Below are 21,486 nucleotides of genomic sequence, written 5' to 3'. Positions count from 1 at the left end.
AATCGCGGCTTCCAGGGATTCGGGATTTAGACGTTAAATACGGGAGATTTCTGCCCACTTAGGGCCAAAAATGGAACAAGGGCATCGTGCGGCGGCCGGTGCCACGGTGTGGGGCTGCGCAGAGCCCAGATGGGGCCGCGAGCTGGGGGGCTGCAACCGGGCAGGGCTCGGTTGGGCCGGGATCCACCGCAAGTTTGGGCCGGGGGGGCCGGCGCTGGGTCCCCGGGGAGCTGCCCCCGTGTCCCCATCTCTGCCTTCGGGGGGACTCGGGGCTCAGCTTGGCCTCGGCACCGGCCCCTCTGCTGCAGGGGCCTCACCGGGCACAGGGGCAGGGTTTGCCCCCGGGGTGCCCGTGGCCCGCAGAGCCCCGCTGTGCTCCGGGGGCCGGCGCAGCTCGAGGGGGGCTGATTTCGGAAGCACCCCCACGGGGGCACCTCAGCCCCGGGACGAGGGAGCTCAGCGGGGGGGGGGGAGCCCCGGTGCGGGCCTGGGACCCCCCCGGTGCCGGCTGCGGAGCCGGGGGGGCAGAGCGGAGCGGGGGGGGGGGGGCGGTCCCGCTCGCTGCCCCCGGCCCCGCCCTCCCCTTCCTTTGTCTCGTCCCCGACCCCCCGCAAGCCCCCGCCCGCGACCCCCGAGCGCCCCGGGAGGGGCCGGGAGCTGCGGGGCGGGGCGGGGGGCGGCGGGCACGGGGAGGAGGAGGAGGAGGAGGCGGAGGAAGCCGCCGCTCCCCGCGCTCCGCCGAGGCAGGAGCATCCCGGCCCTGGAGCCCCGCGGCCGCCGCCCCCGGCCCCCCCCGGCCGCAGCTCAGGTGAGTGGGGGGCGCTGAAGGGGGGGGGGGCGGAAGCGGGGCACAAAGAGCCCCTCCCCGACCCCCCCCATCCCCAGCCCGACCCCCGCCCGCGGCTGCAGCACGGCCGGGAGAGACACCCCCCCCCCGCCCTGCCGTTAACACCCCCCCGCTGACACCCGCCCGCTCATACCCTCCCCGTTAACACCCCCCGTTAATGACCTCCCGTTAATACCCCCCGTTATTGCCCCCACTGTTGCTCCGCCCCGCTATTGCTCCATCCCCGTTATCCCCTCCCCATCCTTTTCGCAGTCAGGAGCAGTTTCGGGGGTCGGGGGGTGCCCGGGGACCCCCATCCCCTGCTCTGCTCTATGGGCATCTCACCCCCCCCTTCCCCACACCCTCCGCAGCAGCCTCGCTGCCTGTCACGGTCGCGGCTGCCTGTCGCGACAGCAGAGCCTCCACTCCACCTGTTGTCACCGCCCCGGCTCGGCCGGAACCCCCGGGATGCTGGGGGGGGAAGCGGGGACACCCCTACCCGGTGCAGCCCCCGGGTACCGGTACCTGGTGAGCAGCACCAGGATGAGCCAGGACCCCCCCATAGGGCTGAGAACTGGGGGTGAGGCTGTGGCCCCGCTGCGGAGCGGACGCCGGCTCCTGCCCCAGGACCATGATTCCCACCAAGGAGAAGGCCAGGGCTCCCAAGGACAGCATGACGCTCCTGCCCTGCTTCTACTTTGTGGAGGTGGGTGAGGATGGGTTGGGGGCTCCTTCCCCAGGCCACGGTCGTGTGGCAGGGCACTGTGCCATGCCGGAGCGGTGTTCCCAACACTCTGACCCCCACCAGCTGCCCATCGTGGCCTCCTCCATCGTGACGCTCTATTTCCTGGAGCTGACCGACCTCTTCAAGCCGGCCAAGGTGGGCTTCCAGTGCTACGACCGCGCGCTCTCCATGCCCTATGTGGAGACCAACGAGGAGCTCATCCCGCTGCTCATGCTGCTCAGCCTGGCCTTCGCCGCGCCGGCCGCATCGGTGAGTCCTGGAGGGGGATGAGGAGGGAGCCTGGTTAGGGCTTGGGGTCCTGGTGTGGGGAGACCCCTGCTCACCCTGAGCTGCCGGTCCCTCCGCAGATCATGGTTGGGGAGGGCATCGTGTACTGCCTGCAGTCCCGGCTGAAGGGACGCGCCGGTGCCGAGGGCAGCATTAACGCCGGCGGCTGCAACTTCAACTCCTTCCTGCGCCGCACCGTAAGGTTTGTGGGTACGTGCAGGAGCCGGCACCGCACCGTGGGTGCCCGGGGTGGGTGAGCCCTGACCACCCCGTGTGGGACATGGGGGGTGACCCGCCGTGACGTGCCACCCTGTGTCCCCAGGCGTCCACGTGTTCGGGCTCTGTGCCACGGCGCTGGTGACAGACGTCATCCAATTGGCCACCGGCTACCACGCTCCCTTCTTCCTGACCGTCTGCAAGCCCAACTACACGCTGCTGGGCACCCCCTGCGATGCCAACCCCTACATCACCCAGGACATCTGCTCGGGCACGGACAAACACGCCATCCTCTCCGCCAGGTACGTGCCGGGGGGGTCCACGCGTGCCGCGGTGCCGACGCTCCTGCCCCATCCCAACCACAGCAGTTTTCCCGCAGGAAAACCTTCCCGTCCCAGCACGCAACGCTCTCAGCATTCGCTGCCGTCTACGTGTCGGTGAGTTCCCGGCTCTCAGGCACAGCGTGGGCTCCGTGTTGGCCCACATGTGTCTACGTTGGGTTGGGTGGCACTTGGGTTGGGTCTGTGTGCACCCAAGAGCTCTGTGCATGGCTGGGGAGGGGGGATGCTGTGGTGGGTGCCAGTGCCGTGAGCCGTGGATAACGGCCTCTTCTTGCCCCATCGCTGCCGCCACCAGATGTATTTCAATTCCATCATCTCGGACAGCACCAAACTTCTCAAGCCCATCCTGGTTTTTGCCTTCGCCATCGCCGCCGGCATCTGCGGCCTGACCCAGATCACCCAGTACCGCAGCCACCCGGCCGACGTTTACGTGGGCTTCCTCATCGGCTCCGGCATCGCTGCCTACCTGGTGGGTGCTGCGCGGGCAGGATGCTCGGTGCGGCTGCGGCACCGGGGTGGTGCTGACGCCGCGCTCCCGCTCCCACAGGCGTTCCACGCTGTCGGCAACTTCCGTGCCCCGACCGAGAGGGTCCCAGTGCCGGCGCCGGCCAAGGATGCTCTGCGGGCGCTGACGCAGCGGGGCCACGACTCCGTGTACCAGCAGAACAAGTCGGTGAGCACGGACGAGCTGAACCCGCAGGCGCGGCTGGAGGAGGCGGCGCGGCCGGTGCCGCGGGAGAAGAACTCCCTGGGGAGCCTGAAGCGGGCGAGCGTGGACGTGGACCTGCTGGCCCCCCGCAGCCCCATGGGCAAGGAGAACATGGTGACCTTCAGCAACACCCTGCCCCGCGTCAACACCCCGTCCATGGACGACCCCGCGCGCCGCCACATGACCATCCACGTCCCCGTGGACGCCTCCCGCTCCAAGCAGCTCATCACCGAGTGGAAGCAGAAGTCTCTGGAGGGCCGGAGCATGACGCTGGCGGAGGAGGCGGCGCAGGGCCGGGGCGCTGGGGACGCCGCGGAGGACGTGCCCCCGTCGCTGTACCCCACGGTGCAGGCGCGCGCGGCCGAGCGGGCGGCCGTGGGGCCCCGCGTCCTCATCCAGCCCCGCGCGGGCGCCTCGCAGCTCGTGCACATCCCCGAGGAGACCCAGGCGGGCGCCGGCGTCCCGGCCGGGGGCAGCGCAGCCGCGCGGGCCAAGTGGGTGATGGTGGCCGAGAAAGGGGGTGCGCAGCGGGTGGCCAACCCCCCGCGCCTCATGCAGGTCATCGCCATGTCCAAGCAGCAGGGCATGGTCTCCGTCACCCCCAAGCACTCGGAGACGTCGTCGTCCTCCACCAGCTCCGACTCCTCGCAGTACCGCTCGCCCTCGGAGCGGGACAGCTCCAGCATCATCACCATCGACGCCCATGCCCCTCATCACCCCGTCGTCCACCTCTCCGCCGGCAACGGGCCCTGGGAGTGGAAGTCGGGGCCGGAGGGGCCGGATGCCTACGAGCTGGGCGAGATGGGGAAGGAGTTCCGCGGCTTCCACCAGGCCAAGAGCGCCGGCGTCTCACCGGGCTCCTCCATCAGCGACATGGAGCAGGACGAGCCGCGCTACAGCAGCCTGGCCGCCATCGCCGGGGGCGAGCGGGGGGGGGACACCGAGGGGCTACCGGGCACTGCCAGCCGCGAGTCCACGCTGCGGAGGAAGCCGGCGGAGCGGGAGGCGCAGGGGGACAGCGACGGGGATCACTACTACAAGAAAATGCAAGGCGGGCGCAGGTTTAAGGACTGAGCCCCCCCTCCCCGCTGCCTTCCCCAGGGCTCCCCCCTTCCTGGTGGTGGTGGGGGGAATCAGGATGGGGGCTCTGTGGCATTGGGGTGATGGAGCAGCACAAGGATGCAGCCGAGCACGGTCACACCGGACCCTGAGCCAGCCGGGATGTGCGCGAGTCCCCATGCGGGACCCTGCTCCCACCACGGTGCTGAGGAGGCTCACGGGGCTCTGCCCCCGCCATGGTTGGGCAGCTCCGAGCACTTTGGACTTCCTTCTTCTCTCTAACATGGTGCTGACGTTTTGGAGGGGGTCATAATTTATTCCAGCTCTGGGGGGTGGGAGGGAGCAAATGGTGCTGAAGGGCTTTAGGGGGGCTGGATCGAGGGGTCCAGGGGGTTTGGGGCTGCCATGGGGCAACGGGCCCTGGTTTGTGGATGCTGGGGGTCCTGCAGCCCCACATCCTGCGCCACTGGGCAGTGTTGGGGAGGACGAGGGGGGACGGGGGGTGCCCAGGGCCGGGGCTCTGGGCACGCAGAGGCTGTAAATAGTGCATGGGCTGATGGAGAGGGTGGGCCATGGGGTGGGCGCAGGGGGAGCCGGGGCTGAGCTCTGACCCCAGGAGCAGCAGCATCAGCCTTGCGCTGGGATACGGGGGGGATTCGAGGCTGTGAACGCGTTTGTTGGGCAACGGCTGGAACGGCTGTGGTTTGGAAAGCAAATAAACACGTGGATGTTCCCCCGCTGGGCTCCTTCGCCATGGGGGAGCTGATGGGGGGGGGAGGATGCTCCTAACGCACCGCATGAGCCCCCAGTTCCCAAGGAGACGTGGCCGCCTGGGGTCCCCCATGCTTCAAATGGGCTCAGGATCCTTCTCCCCCCATCCCTGAGCCAGGTTAAAGCCCCCCACAGGCTCCTCAGCCCATTGCCCATGAGCGCGATGTGACCCCCCCCCGGGCGAGGAAGGGGCTGCGGGTCCCCATCGCAGCCCAGGGAGCCGGCGAGGGGAGGGGGTACCCCGTCAATCGAGACCCTCGCTCGTGTCGCTGCCGATGCAGTTTCCCGCCGCGTTGCTGTGACAACGCGGGATCCGGCACCGCAGCCTCCGGCACCGCATGGGCCGCCCGCGTCCCCCCGACACCCGGCGATGGGCCCATGGCACCGAACTGCCACCGGCAATTGGATTAACGGGGGATATCCCGAAGCCTCCGCCTTGCAAACATATGGATTATCCAGCATAACCCCGACTCGGTGCTGGAAAAGCCACCCCGGGATTAGCGAGAGGATCAGGGGCTGCGGTGGGGGCAGCGCCTGCCCAGTGAATGGGTTGGGGGGATGCGGTGGAAGGAGGGGGGCTCAGCACCATTCGGCAGCAGCACAAGGGCCGCGGGTGACCCCGGGGAGTGAAGCGGAGCCGGTGGCCGAGGCCGGGTGGGAGGGAGGGAGAGAAGGGGGGGTCCCAGCAGCCCCCGGTGCCGCTCTCACGGCTCCTTGCGGGGAGCGATGGCGCCATCGCCGCTTCCCGCTGCCTCTGACCCAGCGGTTTCCATGGCAACTGCCAGCCCCGCACGGCTCCCGCAGCACTGACACCCCCCGCCCCGGGCAGCAGCACCCCCAGCAGCGATGCTTGGGGCCCCACCGGGGGAGCAGGAGCATCCGCATCCTCCTCCATCCGCATCCTCCCAAGGCTGGGAACCATCCGGGTCTCCCATTGAGGAGCCCCCTCCGCTGTCACAGTGTCCTGGTCACACACCCAAGGTCAGCGCTGGCGCGTCCTCACAGCCCCCAGCCCCTGCCCCATCCCGTAGGAAGAGTGGCAGAGACCATCCCAGTGCCACACTGACCCCAGCGGGGCCACTCCGGTTCCTGTAGATCCATGGGCAGGATCCATCCTCGCAGCAGCCGCCGTGTTTCCATGGCAACGCAGCCCATCGCGATCAATATTTGCCCGCAGCCAGCGCTGGGATCAGGGACCTAATGAGCCATTCCTTACAGTGCGAGAGGGACACAGGGATGGGCATGGGGCGAGGGGAAGTGCTGCAGGCACGGGAAGGGGAAGCAAAAGCATCCCCAGGGAGCTGCTGGAGCCCCAAGCCGGCAGCAGGAGCTGAGGATGCCGGTGCTGCTTTAGGGTTCAACCACTCGAGGTTGTTAACGACCATCCCAGCGTTAACCATCACCAGCCTCATGGTTCCAGGGTGCAGGAGCAGCTCACGCCCATGGGAAGGGCCAGGTCCTGCTCGGCCCTGCTTCCATCCAGCAGCCATCACAAATCCTGTTACACTTCGAGGAACACCAGGGATTCCTTTCAGCAGCCAGAGGCTCCCACAGGGATGGGCCTGGGAAGCCTGGAGGCTGCTCCATGCTCCACAGTGATGCGCTGTGCACAAAGGGAACATGGCCGATAGAGAACAGCAGAGCCATGGAAGCACCAGCTCTTCCCCGGTGAGGGATTCATCCATCCAGCCTTCCCCCTGCCCCTGGGCATCCTCCTCCAGGCTCCTGCTCCCATCACCTCCCTTCAAAATAAAGCCTGCTCCAAACCTCCGGGCTGCTCCGTGACATCCAAGCATATCCTAAGAGCCCCAGGCCCAACGCTGACTGTTGGGAAGGAGCTTTAACCAAGCTGAGCACACAGGAAAGAACCCAGATCAGCTCCGTGGGGAATAAACTGGCCCAAGAACCGAAATAATCCTGCAGGAGACAGCAGGGAATGTCGCTCATGCTGGCGGGGAAGCAGCAGGCCCTCCAGCCAGAAAGCTCTGACATGTCTAAAGCACTAGAGAGTATTTGACTGGGAAGTGAGTTATTGCATGGGTATCAGCTAGAACACAGGGAAAGTTGAGGAATGTGAAGTAAACAAAGGCAGAGTGCCAGGTCCCAGCTCTGCTCAGCGGCTGGTCAGGATGGGACCCGCATCCCCGTGCCCTTCCGGGCATCGCCATCACCCGCTCCCCATGGATGCGTGTGAGGAGGATCCCGGGAACATAAAACCAAGCCGAAATTACGTGAGGAGGGAAAAATCAGAAGTAAAACAGGCACAATAAAGAGAGAGGGAAATCAGAAGCAAAGAATACAGAAGAAATTTATTGAAAGCACAAGTACAGACTGGCCAACAACTGCTTTCTACAATCCGAACAGTAAATAATGGAGCTACAGAAAGGTACAAAGGTTGTTATAAAATAGTTTTAATTTCATTTCTTTTTGCATTACAAACATTCGTTGAAAGAGGCAATGGAATTCTGATGGTGTGGTAACGCTTCCCCTCCCCACCCCGCCTTCCACAATACTGAACCTGGAATCGCTGTTATCAAAATATACAATACATCTGTTTCACCATAAAAAAAATGGGTTTTGCTGCCCCCTCATGTCTTACAACAGGTATAAAAAAAGTATAAATATGTACACCCTTTTGTTACTCACATTCTTTACATGCAAACACAGGGATCCAAAGGAAAGGCCCACGGGCGCCTGGTCATGGGTCACCTCCATTTGTCTGCACTTGGTTCCAGCCCCTGGGGTGACCGAAGCAGCGGTCAAAGCACCCCTCGGGGCAGGTCTCGCTCCAGCCTCTTCCCAGCGTGCTGGGAGAGGCTTCCCAAACACATTTCAGATCCAAGCCCAGCCCCAGGGCTGCAGGGGAATGGGTTTGTCACCTGTGGAGGGAGAGGAGCGACACCCACCACCAGACGCCTGGGTTTGCCCTCCTGAACGTTGAGGTGCTGGCAAGGAGGCGCGGAGCTTCAGCAAAGAGGCTTTTGCCCAGGTTTAGGGGGAACCAAACCCAGTGGCGCCGGCTCAAGTGGGGCAAGGCTTCCAAGGAAGCTGGTTTTCCACACCGCAGCCAGATGAGGATCACGACCCCCTGTCAGCAGCCCAAGCTGAACCCTCAAACTCAGACCTCACGCGCTTCTCCGGTACAATTCACATCCTTGAGAGCTCAGGGAGGAGCTACAGAAAGTTAAGACTTTTCCAAACACTCAGTGCCAGGCAAGTCAAGAGCTCCCACACTAAGCCAGGATATCCTGACTTGCAACACACTAAGACAATTAAAAAACAAACTTTGGTCCACAATTTGCAGAAAAAAAACCCTGAAAAAAAGTACAAGATTCGTGTTATTTTGCATCCGAACAGGTTGCAGGTTAGAGGGAAATGTAAGGCAACATCGGATCACACGAAAGAGAAGGCAGAATGGCCCGGGAAAGAGGCATAAGCCAGGAAAAACAAACAATACATGGGTTTTCTGGGGGGGGGGAAAGAAACCAATCTGCTGCAATCTACTTTTAATAAATTCCCTTCCTATAACTTAGATCTGGGCTTCGAGGTTAAACAGGTAAAACCTTCACCTGCGTCCTTTCCTTTAACGCACAAGCTCTCTGTGCCTGTCACCTCCACCGCTTTGCTTCCCAAGTCTGCTTTTTTGCTTCAAGTGTTGCACTGATCTCGGTACATTCTTCATCCTCAGTCATGACCTCAGCCTGCAACTAAAAATTCCTGCCCTACTGATTTCAATTACCAACAAAAAAAAAAAGAGAGAAAGGAAAAGTACAGTATAGAGGGTAATAGCACAAAGGAGTAAATTCAGAGTACGTTTATACCATCTTACCATTCTATAAAAAAGGTACTTAAAACTATTTCTTTTGCATATAAAGAGATTAGAATATTTGGTCAACTGGAAATATTGCTATAGGCACAGATGACAGCAACAGCATCCCAAAGTATAATACAAGAATTAACACCACCCCCCCCCCCCCTCCAAAAAAAAAAAAAGCTCAAATGCTGAAGACATGCTATAAGAATGATGGCAGAGCTACATTGGTCTTGTTAATCTCAACTCAGGGGCATGAAGGTGGCTCAGGGGAGCACCTTCCTAAACGTGGGATATGCCATAATTCTCCAAATCCTAGCCGATTATTTAGATATATGTATTTACACACACGATTTCTGACAGACTGGTAATGATTCGTCTTCACAAGTGTCCAGCAGTGGTTAATTTTGTCTCTTGAGGGAGGCTCCTGCACAGGCGGAGCCTCCGGCGCTATCAGCAATGGAATGTCAGTTGGGTTTGGGAACGTTTCCCCACCCTGGCCCCTTCTGCTCAGTCCCAATGTGATGGATGGGCAAAGGAACTCCAAGAGCTCCCACTCGGCCGCTTGCAGATGGTGCTAAGGCAGGAGCAGAGTGGGAAGTGGCACAAGACACATGATACTGTGCACACAGAGACATTTCACAACTGCCTGAAGAGTCAAAGCCCAATATTTTCTTTATCCACTTTGCCACCTTCACCTCTCCACCACAAGCTGATGCCGTTAAGCCAGAGCTCACTGCCCTCAACTCTCCCAAATCCACTCCCTGCAGTTCAGATGTTTTCCCCAAAGGAACAGGTTTAAGGCACAGGACAGCAGATGCACAGTTAAGGTAGGATCAACGCAACTTCTCACAGTGCTGGGTGAGTTGGGAGCTCCTGGACACCACGGGTTTGCAAACTCCTGACTCAAAGGCGCTCAAGTGAATTCACACAGTGGTTTTAGGTCTTTCAAGGCATGGATGGGTAAAGAAAATAGACAAGGCATCAATGTGAAACCTGATCAACATGGTAGGATCTGCTTTTTGGAGGGGGGGGGAGAAGGAACAGCAAGGGAGAGGGGGGAAACTTCCCAGAGCAGGTTCCAAAGTGTAAACTTGAACTTGTGATTTTTATTGGAACAGTCAGGATTGTTACCCATCACCGCAAGAGGAATTAAGATTTCATTGGGTTTTGTTTTTAAAACCGGTAAACCGATTTCTCTCTAAAAAAATAAAAATCTCTGGTCTTTTAAGGTCACTTCAGCTGCATTTTTAAAGTGGCTTTTTTTTTTTTTCATGGAATGATGGAAGTTGAAACCCTCGTGTTCAGCCTTTGATGAAGGCCTAAGGCCGAACCCAAGAGGTTTTAAGTTAAGTCCATTTTGTCTCACGCCTTCCAAAGCTTTAGATGGTGGACTTTGAGAAGGACACACGCAGGTGATGGTTCTCACCCAGGTCATGGTTATGGAGGTCAATGAGGGACTGAATGGCCTCTTCCACAGAGCCCATCTGGATCAGAGCCATCTTACGGTCCTTCCTGACAAGACAGAAGGTTAATCAGGATCAGCACCACCTCGTGCTGAGCTTCCCCAACATGACACAGTGTTTTCTGATCTAACTCAAGGCCAGCAGGAAATTAACTGCCCAGGAAACTGCAGCATCCTTTCTTTTTACATGGAAGTGCCTCTCTCCACGAAAAATACACATATCCGAACAGCTCACTTGGCTGCTTTGGTTTTCAACTCATACCATGCACTTAGTCCAGGGTTAATCCTGAATTCTTTACTGCAGAGAACCAAATACTGCATCAGTGACGGTTCTGCTCCCCTGAGCCCGAGTTGGAATTCCATCGGAACAAAGTACTTCTAACCCTTCTCATACTGAAAAGCCCAGGCTAAGGACAGGATGCAAGACAAAACACTTACTGGAAGAATTTGAATCCTTTGACCACCCCACTGTTGCTTGAAAACAACATCTTAAGGTCTTCTTCAGTTACTGAAGGTCTGAAACAGAAGGTTTTCCAATCAAATGCATGCCGACAGGCTAAATTCATCTCTAGAAACAAATTCGCATCAGAGCCTTTCCTAAATTCTCTACCAGCAGCTTCTTGAACTGGCAAGGCTGAGAGAACAACGGGAACAGGGGCAAGGCTCTCCTCCTGCTCGCCACATAAAGCTGCCTGTATTCACTCTGCCACTAAATTTGCAGCCCATTTTATGCTCAGCTACAGAGGAACTCTCCAGGAGGATACTTACGGAATATTGGACAGATGAAGAGTGGCAGAAGGAGGAAAGATGTTCTGGAAATTTTTGGAGCCTGGCTTCTTGAAACGATGTAGAGGAGAATTCCCATAGTCCTTTGTCAGGCCGTGGGTTTCCTGCCCCTCACGGGGGAGCTGGACTGTCTGGTGCTTGGACAGGGTGATACGGATGGGCTTCCCGTGGAGCTTCTGCCCATTTAAATGGCTCATGGCTGCAACGGTTAAAGACAGCGCTGACTGCAACAGGCTTCATTTCTTTACTCCGCTATACCCATTTCATTCTGGTTCTTCCCCATGCAGACACCACATCCCTCAGGAGCTGCAGGATGAACACTGATACTCTGCTTCCCCGCACTGTCTGTTCCATTCTCCCTCTGGGTTTGCTCACCCAAATGAAGCACACCTTTCTCCAGAGCTGCCCCCAGTCTGCACTATGCACGCAAGCAAGCGCACGGACACATTCAGGTTTGGGGTCTTTGTTTTGGAGGACGAGAAAGGACTGATATTAAAGCTTTAATTCCCCATTAGGCCTCTTAATGCCAACAGTCTGGTACTGCTCAAGCTTGCTTACCAAGCTGGGCCTGGTTTCCATCCGTCATCTGAACGAGGGCATTCTCTTTCTTCTTAAATAAAATCTTCACCCTTTGCACATCACCATAGACTCCTTCAATAAGTGAGGAAACAAGAAGAATCTTTAGGTAGGGAAAAAACCCCACGAAGTCTTTTAACTTAATATTAGCTAATCAATCCAACAGCAAAAACATTCATTCACAACCAGAACTGATCTCATTCCAACCATGGTTACTTATTCTGCTCTAGTTAAGGAAAATTCTTATATAGCAGAATAATAATGGAACAATACATTAAAGAAAAGACACTGGGTTTCAGCAAAAAGCAAAACTCTTACTGCCAGAAGACTGGACAATTTAGCATGCTATCACCATTTAAAACTCTTCTAAAAGACATGCAAAGCAATAACCCATGCATAACTGAACATAAACCAAAAGGCAAACTAAATTAAACAGCAAACTAAGTAAAACAATGTAAAACAAATAAAAACAAATAAAAATTATGCATTCAAAACCGAAAATAAAGCAAACTGCAAACTGTACATTTCTGAAGTATCAACAAAAAAAAGTAAATCTCAACTAAATGAAAAAAAAACAAGGTAATAAAAAGTGTGAATAATAACATACCGAAAAGAATAAAGAGGCATTGGGGTGTAACTCTCTTTAGAGAACAGCAGAGCAAGGCAGCGGAGGGACAGGGAAGAGGTAAGGAATCGAAGGGGAGAGCGAGGTTGCACAAATCGTCCACAACGAGGAAGGGCAGAGTCCCCGCAGGAAATGGCGAAATTGGTTGATGGATGATGAAGTTTTCAAGATGGTTAATATTGAAGGGCAGGTTGGTTTCCGAAGAGCAGGGTTTATGGTTTTTGGTTTGGTTTGTGTTTGTTGGGTTTTTGTTGGGTTTTGTTTGGAAGGGGAATGTTTTTATTGTTTTGTTTCAAGCAACAACAGGAAGCAGAAGTACCGTGCAGTCAGTTGGCAAAGAAATTCCGGATCAGGGGAAGAAAAAAAATTCAGGGATGGGGAGAAAAGAAAAAAAGTAGCAAAAAACACAGGTCAGTAAATACATAAGGAAATATGTAGTGTTCCATCAGTCAGATTTATAGAATTCTACATACAATAACTCGTTTACAGAAACAGTTAATAGGTTTTACCTAGTGGAACACAATGATAAAGAAAAGGCATTTTTACTTAAGATATACAAAGAAATAAGAGACAGTATCACAACTGAGTGACTTCTGCAGGCTTCAACAGTCAATTCCACTGCAACGGGATTCCCTAAAATTGGGATTTAAAAGTACCTGCTCCAATTGCAAGAATTTCTTAGGGGAAATGACTTCACAGCTTGGGTCAAACTTGGCTGCATTTGCTGCTTTAGGACCAGCGACTGCAGAAGTGCTCCACACTGTGCAGTCCAATTCACTGCCTTTACAGCAAGAGTTGTTTTTGGATGAGCAGCTGTACCACTACAAAACCCCCTCAAAGGTCTGCTAAAAGCTCTTGCTCCAGGAGAACCTGGTACCAGGTTTGCAGGAGGCCTCCGAGGCTTGAGCTCACCATGCAGAAACCCTAAACTGCTGCTATGCAGCTGGAAAGGCAAGAAAAACATCTCTGCTCCCAGCACTTTGTATTCCAAGTCAAGCCAGCGCAAGTGGAGGCACACAGACGTCTTCCGCTCATCATGGAAAGGAAAAAGGGAGTTATTTCAGTTTCCATAGTTCCAATTCAGGAAAAACCCACCTATGTTATGGCAGAGCAGTCACTCCAGAGAAATACTGTCTCTTAACTAACCAGTTGTGGCACAGGTAAGTCTCTACAACACTGATTATACAGGCAATGGAAAAAGTTTCATGTCTGTTAGTTCACAGCTTCAGTACAAGTATCAAAGTCTCTCTAGCCCAAAGATAAGCTGGATGGATAGTGAAGAGCTCACCAAAAACCACAAGGCATGAAATAACTGCTCTCTCCTACTTCAACAAGAACTGTGCGCACTGTTCAGACACTGTTCGGAGCTGAGAACTCGTGCAAGTTTAACAGGTCCAGCACAGCCCTTGAGCCTGCCACTGCCACCCAGGCTACCAAATCCTCCCAAGAACCACACTCCTGACAGCGCTGGTCGAGAATAATGTCACCAGCTCTTAACATTTGGGACTTCTCTTTGACCAGCAAGTCATGGGAGCGAGGCAGCGGTGACACCTCCTGGGATGGCAGAGGAGTTCCTAGGTAGAAGAGCAACTCATCCAAACCAAAGCTGTATCCCAGTCCCTGCCATTATTTCATGCCCTGGAGAAAACAGTAATGACAGATAAAAAGAGCAGTCTGAAAATATTGAGTCAATTGGTTCATCTCATCACGAGTTAAAACACTTTGATCATTCATCACATCCAGGCTTTCCCTTTGATGCAAAAGAGGTTTTGTGGTTACTCTGACATCACCAGTAAGTTTGAGAGCTTTGCCAAGTAGCATTAACTTGTGTGCACAGTCCCACCACTTAAATGGTTTTGCAGCAGAGACTCTACTGCACACACCAGAAGATTCTACACTTTCAATCCATCAAAGAGCCAAAAGCTGACTGAAAAGTCCCAGATACCCATATCAGATTCTCTTGTGCTGCTGTCTTTCGTGAAAGGTTTTTGTTCAAATATTATTTGCTGTATTTTTAAAGAAATCCAAATATTTCAACTCACTGAGTTAAGTAGAATTGAAAATGTAAACTGTGAGCTGTTAAGGGGTTTAGCTAAGGAAAAACTTCCAGGAATCTTGGAAAGGGAAAATGTGCAAGCACATGGCAGAGGAAAATACTGCACAGGTACAAGGTCAAGCTGGCAGGCGTCCAGACACTACACAGAAAGAGCAAAGGTCAGAACAAAGTCTCTCTGTAGTTCTGAATTAATGTATTAAAAACCAGAACATGCCAAGGAAAAGAAAGCATGGACATGACTATTCTGTGACCCAAATGACACTACTCCATGGGAATGGCAGGGAGACTCCAAACAAAAGAGGGAGGAAGGGACAGGCATTGTAGTCTTTATGGGATGAGAGCAGGCAGGCAGCATCCTTGGCTTTGAACCAAAGAAGAGCAAGGCTTTAATTTGAGATGGACTTTCTCATTTCCCTTCAGCAACTAGAGTACTGATCTGCTTTGAGTTTGAGAGCTGGCAGAGCACAGCAGCTGCTTTTCTAGTTTTGCCATTTCCTTTAGGTTATGGCAGCATTTCACTTTCAATGACTTTCAGCACAATCTGTGTTCAGAAAGTGAAAGCAGAGGTAATAGAAGGAGAAAAAAAAAGAGTAAAGTTAGGACTCCACTAACCTCAGGATTCAGACTGCTAACCAGCAGCACACAGTTCCCTGCCCCAGTGAGGCCGGGAATGGCAATCCGTCCTGCTGCAGCCGCTGCAGCTGCTGGGATAGCCAAAGGAGCTAGTGCTCCATGAACACTTGGAACTGTCAGGCCTGGAAATTAAAGAATATTAACCAGTAAAGGAATTAACAGCACGTACTCTAGTGTATTTGCTGCACCAGAAGGGAGAACACCACCTTCTGTAACATGCAAGTCATAATTCAAACCAAGGTGACCGCGTATGCTAAGAGCAAGAGGAGCCTCCAATTCTGGTGCTGCAGGAAATGTCATGGTTTGTAATGGGATTTGCTCTTGCAGTGCCTGGTGCTTAACAGGTGCCTCAGCACTGTCTGGTTGACTACAATGTGCTGCATGTCTCACAAGAAGCGGAATCAGCACAAAGCCTCAGCTCTGCTGGTGCAGGAAAGGTATTGCACACAGTGCATTTGGAAGGGTCTTTCCAACCAGTGCATGCCAACACACTTTGATCTTTAACCATGCATCTAACAGTAGGTATTATATATCATCTCTTCAGGAATGGAGAAGCATTAGTTTCATTTACAGGCATTTCTAGGTTGCTCACAGTAACTGCTGGCACCTCGCTGCATTAGCCCTCCAAAGGGCAGAGCTTTGGAGTTCAAGAAACAACCACTAGTAATCAATATAATCCAAGTGGCACAGGATATTCCCCCAACAGGGTATTAACAAAACATTAACAGTTCCACTCTTCCATCTGTGCTGCTTGTCAAAAGCAAGGAAATTCCATCAAGTTCCAAGGAAGTCAACAGAGTTTGGTCTGCGATGAAAACCAAAGCAGACCTTGTTTAGTCTGGCAATGCAGTAAGTGGGTTCAGCACCTAAACCCCAAGCCTTGAACCTCATGCACTTGGCTACTTCTGCAAGTAGTAGTAATTTGTTACCTGCAGGATGAGCTGCAAACTGCCAGTGCAGCTCAAACAGTGCTTGTCACATGGGTCATGTTTAAACAACAGCTTTACTCCAAATATTTAGGGGAAAATGGACAAGGATTCCTTGCTTTTGACCACATTTATGGCTGTCAAAGTGAGCTCAAATCAAAACATTTCACCCCCCTCCCCATCTCCCCCAGCTATTTTAACTACTGCCTTTATTGACTCCCCCATCCTGCTCCCCGTTTCCCTCTTTGCCCTGGGATACTCCCTAGCCAGAGGTACTACATTTGCATTCTTAGTTGAGGTTACTTACTGAAACACCATTTCCCTCTATGCCCAAGTGCCAGCATTGAGAATTGACATCACTAACCTCCCAAAATATGGCTACTTAGCTTTAAATCATCAAAATGCTTCAGCAACAGAAAATCTATATAAAATTTCAACTTACGAAATACAGTACCTGCAGCCTGAGGAATTGCAAAGGCAGGAGGAAAGCCAGTTCCTGCATATGGAGAAGGAGAGATTATTCCTGGGGCACCTGGGAAAGACATACACATTATACAAAACACCCAATAGCAAGAAAACCTCTAGACTTAGCTGGAATGTCTTGATCTGGCCTTCAACGTATGCATTTAGTTGAGAGCTACACCCTAAACCAAGCAGAATTCAAAAATGCCTCTAATGGAACACTGAGCTTCAAGACACTACAACAACGATTCCTCCTTCCTCTAATTCTGCTGTTAACCAGACTACAAGCTAATAGCTCCTGTAACTGCTTACCCACCCCAGTTTTCCAAGTGCAGGTGACACCACCCCGGGTTCATACTGTTGCCAAAGCAGCAGATGGCACCAGAAGCCTAGGCAGCTGCAAAGCCTCCACCAGTCCTCACCCGAAGGGAGAACAGCTTCCAAAGCAGCAGCAAGCACCCACAGCCACACTGGTAGTTCATGCTACTCTGATCAGTGGTTTCCAAGTTTTCCTTCTTAGTCATACTCCACAATTCCGTATGACCCAACAGAATCATAGAATGGTTTGGGTTAGAAAGGACCTTAAGATCATCCAGTTCCAACCCCCTGCCACAGGCAGGGACCCCTTACCCTAGGACCATGTTGCCCAAGGCTCTGTCCAACCTGGCCTTGAACACTGCCAGGGATGGAGCATTTACCCCTTCTCTGGGCACCCTGTGCTAGCGCCTCACCACCCTTACAGTAAAGAACTTCTTCCTTACATCCAACCTGAAAATACACCCAGGTTACATTCCCTGCCCTTTCTCAACTGTCACATGCATCAGTTCTGTGCCCACTTCAAGAGTTCTCACCAAAAGCAGCTGCCATGGTCTGATCAAGAGGGGGCTGACTGTCCCCAGAAGGTAGGTCCGGTCGTGTGTAATCTCTGCTCTTATCGTTATTGTATTTTACATTGAGACTTGTGAGCTTTGAGAAATCTATGCGCAGCGTGCAACAGGCATTGTAGATGTTCTGTCCATCTAAAGACTGCAAAGAAACAGACCTTTCCTCACCCAACATGCATTTACAGAGATCACACAGAAGGTGTTACAACATCCCAGGTACCAGGGCTCTGCTGGGACATCTGCAGGTATCCCCCCCACTCTGTGTAGAGAAAGCACTACTTCAGCCCCCCCCCTTCAGTCTTCTCCCATTACCTGCACCACTCCTGCTCATGGGCAATGTTCACATAAACCTTGTGATCCCCCCCCCAAGCACCCCAAAACACTTCTAACATTGATCCTACACTAATAAAAGCAAGCCTAAAAGTGAAGATAGTTCAGGTATTGGCACTGCAAGCACACTACTCACCAGTTTGGCATGCTGAGCGCTCACTGGGTCAGCATATTGCAACAGGGCCTGGAACTGGTGGTTCTTTGTGAATGTGATTATTTTCAGGACCGTACCAAACTTGGAGAAAATCTGTAAGAGAATATTTGCATCTCTTGAAAGCTCCTTTCCAGCGAGTTCATCTCATATTGATCTCCATGAGTAGAAGCACAAACAATGAAACGTTATTCCTTCGCCTTGTCAGCTTTCCAACTTCGAAATGTAAAGCTTTAAACTATACTTGTATCACGGCAGACTAGAAAAACACCAGGGTGACCCAGCTGTCTCCTTTAAGTGTTTGTTAGGAACTATTACACAAGAAGGTTCATACACACCTTCCCAAACGGAAGCTTTTCCAAGCATTTCAGAGCTGCTTCAATGCAGTCAAGCTTGCATTTGAAGCACAGAGATGAAGTTAAGCAACTGCAGCAGGAACTTGCCAAACAAGCTACTGCCCAACGACCTCCAGGCACAGGACTGGTTTCCCCCTACCCTTGCAGACAGAAGTGAGGCAGCTACTTCCGCTAAACCCCAAGCAGAACTTGAAGAACCATCCTGAAAACAGAACTGTTTGTCCCTTGCATTGTACCAGACTGTAATCCAAGGAAAACGGATCAGCAATCAAATCTCTGGACACTCAAGTCTGGCCAGACTGGAAGCAAAACCAGAGGAATCTCATGTAGGTGTTGGGGTCTCCAGAACACTTTTGGCAGCTACATTCAGAACTTTTATTATAGAGATAAACCCACATCCTGTTAGAACACAGACACAGCAAACACAACCCCTCCTTCCAGGACCACCTTCAAGAAGGTGTGGTGCCATGTTTTACCTGATGCAGAACATCCAGAGCGACAGGATAGAAGAGATTCTCCACAATGATCCTCAGGACAGGGCTCTGGCCAGCCATGGCCATTCCTGCATCCACAGCTGCGGCAGCGGCTGGCAGCGCCAGGCTCCCCGGCGGTGCCAAGTTCACTGCTTGCAGAGCTGCCTGAGCACGCTGCAGAACCAGACACTGTTAGACACACACTTGTGCTTGCACAGCAGACACATGCAGCTTTCCTTGAGCTTCCTGTCTGTAGACTGCTAGAACTCAGCAGTGAGCAGAACAGAGAGAGCAGTTTATAGCTCCTAAGGCTGGGGATGTACTGACTTTGGCACATTTTAAACATGGGCAGCGCAGACCATCCCCATCAGTAAGAGCAATGTGAAAATACTAACTCAATAAACCAGCTTATTAGCAGTAGCATAAGTACTATTTTAAGTACTTTCTAAGGCTAGAACCTTGCTCAGCATCTACTGATGCAGCAGAATTATTCCACTGTTCAGGAAAAGGGAAAGCTAGGCTCTTCTGGGGTGAAACTCCATCTCCAGAATGCTACAGAAGCTGACAGGACTGAGTAAGATTAATGCCCATCTGTACTGGGATCCAGGAGCAAGAACTGGCTGGGAATTTACTCCCCGTAGCGTCCCTCTTGCTCACACAACACTGATGCTCTCACTGTCCTGCATCAGGTGCTGGCTTTGTTAGATGCACCCACAAGCAGCCTTTCACCTGCACAGCATTAGATGCTCTGCTCCTGATGAAACTCAGCCTGAAAAGTGAGAGGCAGTAAACTGGGTGTACTGGGCAGCCACCCCGATAAGGAGCCACAAGTAACTTGAACTTCTTTCCAGTGCTCCTGTCCTGAAAGGCTGCCAAGAGCGGCTGAGTCAAAACAGGGAACTTCTTACCCCGTGCACAGCAGATCTTGCACATAAACTCCAGACAGCCCAGACAAAGCCTGAGGAACTGCTGTGTTCCTGTGCTGCCTGCATCAACACCAGCACTTCCCAGCAACAGGCTGCACTCTGCTGCACACTGCAGTTTTGCCCCATCAGAGCTTCATTTCATACAGACCTTGAAGATGTTAAGCAAGTCCTCATATCCATACTTGGTCACTATTTCTACCTAAAGGATGCTAAGCCACCTTCTATCTCCTATTCACTTGGCATACTCTCCCCTGACATGAAGGAAGATTTAGCAGCCCATTTAACAGCCTGCTGAGACTTTAGATAAAAGCTGTTAGAGGAGACTTTACTCTCTGATTGTTAAACCAAATCTTAAAGCCCTCCCAGGCCTACACCAGCAGCACAACTCAAACCAGCAGCTGAGAAGTGTCTCTCCCTCCCACCAGTACGACAACATAAAGAACAACAACTAACAGCTTGGTTTGGAGAGTTGTCTGTCTTCAGCTCCTTGTGGTTAGAGAACTGAATGTAGATGGGCTGGCTCCGGAGGACTGGAGTGACAGTGGTGTAGTAGTTCACCATGGTGTTGGCTGCCTCCTCTGTGTTCATTTCTATGAAAGCCTGTGCAGAAGTGAAACCCAACAGACACATCAGAGCAGCTCAAGAGTCAGCATGAACACTCGGCAACAGCATCACGCTAAGGCTGCCTTTAGGAGGAACTTCCAGTTGAACTGCAACTGGATTTGATTTTCACAACTGCATTTCCATGCAGGTTTCTGTACACAGGATTAAGAATCGACTGTACGAAGATCAAGCGAGGATCTTCGCTGTCCAGACTGATTTAATGTAATGTTCCAGTCTCATCCTAAGATCTCCATGCTACATATTTAGGAAAGTGGCAGAAGTGTCTGCAGGAACACAAGTATCCAGCAGTCATCCAGATTCTTAACACCTGTCATTTAAGCAACTCCCCACACTTCTGTAAGCAGCAGCAAGCCCACCCACTGCTCTGTGACTTTACAGTCTTCTACTTCAGAACAAAAGCCTAAGGGATTGTGGCAAGTCATTCCATTAAGTACTTACATGTAATCACAGCAGGTGATATATCAGAGGCACATTTTCGTAATTAATATTTAAGACAGAGTATTTTAAGAGATTATTAAAGCTGGCTTTGCCTTTTTACTCCTTCATTTGCAAGACAATTTTAGTTACCAAATTAGTGCACACCTTTTGCATTACCCAAGAGTGGTTTGGCTTTACCCACCTAATTCATTGTACCTGTAAAGGTGTCCTTAATATGCAAAGTTACACTGGTGGTTACTCAACTGTCAAAGCAGCTTGAGTGAAAGAGGCCAACTCATGTCACTGCTGTCCAAATAATTTACCTGCTCTGCAATTTAGAAACCAGGCACAACGCTGATTATAGGAGACAACCTGCAATTACGGACTTAGCTCCTTGCACAGCCTGAAAACAGTATTTTCTACAGCTCATGGGATAATCATGGAAAAGTCAAATAATAGCATGCAGGTGTTACTGACTCCTAATACTTGACAGTTGTTTAAACAACTTGGGCCTGGTTTACAGATGACAAACCCATCAAGCCTTTGCCACAAGCCCCGCCTGCAATTACAGAGACAATACCTGATTTTTGCCTTTCAACATGAGAAGATTGGTGACCTTGCCAAAAGGTAAGCCCAAGGAGATGACCTCTGCCTCTGTGACATCACTGGGGAGCTTACGGACATGGATTACTCGGGACGGGACTCCAGCACTTCTATCACCTTTGAATTTTTTGATGTCGTTTCCATTAGCTGGAAAAACAAAAGTGTTACCCAAAACTTCAGAGCTTCTCACATCCAGTCTGCGCTCCCCATCCAGTTACTGCTTTCTTACAGAGAAATTCCGCAGTCTAATTCCACTAAAATCTGAAGACACATGGTTTTACTTCACCCCCTCGCCCCCCTCCAAAGGACACGCTGCAAGTGATGTTGCTGAGTGCCACTGCAGTAGAATCAAGCCTCCAGTGGCCATTTCACAGCTTGTTTACAGCACACACCAACCCCTCTACTCTGTGTAGGGCTGAGACTGATGCTACAGCACTGTTCAGACCCT

The 21,486-nt window shown here is 52.8% G+C and overlaps 2 protein-coding genes across 8 annotated transcripts in view; one reads left to right on the top strand and one right to left on the bottom strand.

Annotated features, from left to right (window-relative positions):
• Nucleotides 1–1,457: 1,457 nt before the first annotated feature.
• PLPPR3 (phospholipid phosphatase related 3) lies at nt 1,458–4,178 on the top strand (the record flags this gene model as incomplete). The annotated part of the gene is made up of 7 exons (XM_080633981.1): nt 1,458–1,532; nt 1,635–1,820; nt 1,919–2,048; nt 2,161–2,356; nt 2,434–2,491; nt 2,691–2,864; nt 2,943–4,178. 7 exons carry the CDS (start codon nt 1,458–1,460, stop codon nt 4,176–4,178), a joined length of 2,055 nt encoding a protein of 684 aa, XP_080490107.1.
• Nucleotides 4,179–7,276: 3,098 nt separating this feature from the next.
• The window catches only part of PTBP1 (polypyrimidine tract binding protein 1), a 28,680-nt gene continuing 14,470 nt past the window's right edge, over nt 7,277–21,486 (bottom strand). For 4 of the 7 annotated variants that reach the window (XM_080634198.1, XM_080634203.1, XM_080634204.1 and 1 more), the window contains 12 exons: nt 21,016–21,185; nt 19,848–19,994; nt 18,472–18,642; nt 17,625–17,735; nt 17,126–17,300; nt 16,255–16,344; nt 14,866–15,008; nt 12,180–12,213; nt 11,555–11,647; nt 10,979–11,195; nt 10,649–10,726; nt 7,277–10,260 (listed from right to left, as the gene is read on the bottom strand). In XM_080634198.1, the coding sequence (XP_080490324.1) occupies nt 10,128–10,260; nt 10,649–10,726; nt 10,979–11,195; nt 11,555–11,647; nt 12,180–12,213; nt 14,866–15,008; nt 16,255–16,344; nt 17,126–17,300; nt 17,625–17,735; nt 18,472–18,642; nt 19,848–19,994; nt 21,016–21,185 (1,562 nt within the window). In that variant the 3' untranslated portion in view covers nt 7,277–10,127. The remainder of the gene's footprint in view (nt 10,261–10,648; nt 10,727–10,978; nt 11,196–11,554; nt 11,648–12,179; nt 12,214–14,865; nt 15,009–16,254; nt 16,345–17,125; nt 17,301–17,624; nt 17,736–18,471; nt 18,643–19,847; nt 19,995–21,015; nt 21,186–21,486) is intronic. The other 3 variants (XM_080634199.1, XM_080634200.1, XM_080634201.1) reach the window with 3 other exon arrangements.

Source organism: Psittacula echo (assembly GCF_963264785.1).
Source record: "Psittacula echo genome assembly, chromosome: 24".
NCBI classification, from domain to species: Eukaryota; Metazoa; Chordata; class Aves; order Psittaciformes; family Psittacidae; genus Psittacula; species Psittacula echo.
The sequence above is the reverse complement of the archived record's forward strand: the minus strand, read 5'-3'. Positions and strand labels throughout refer to the sequence as shown.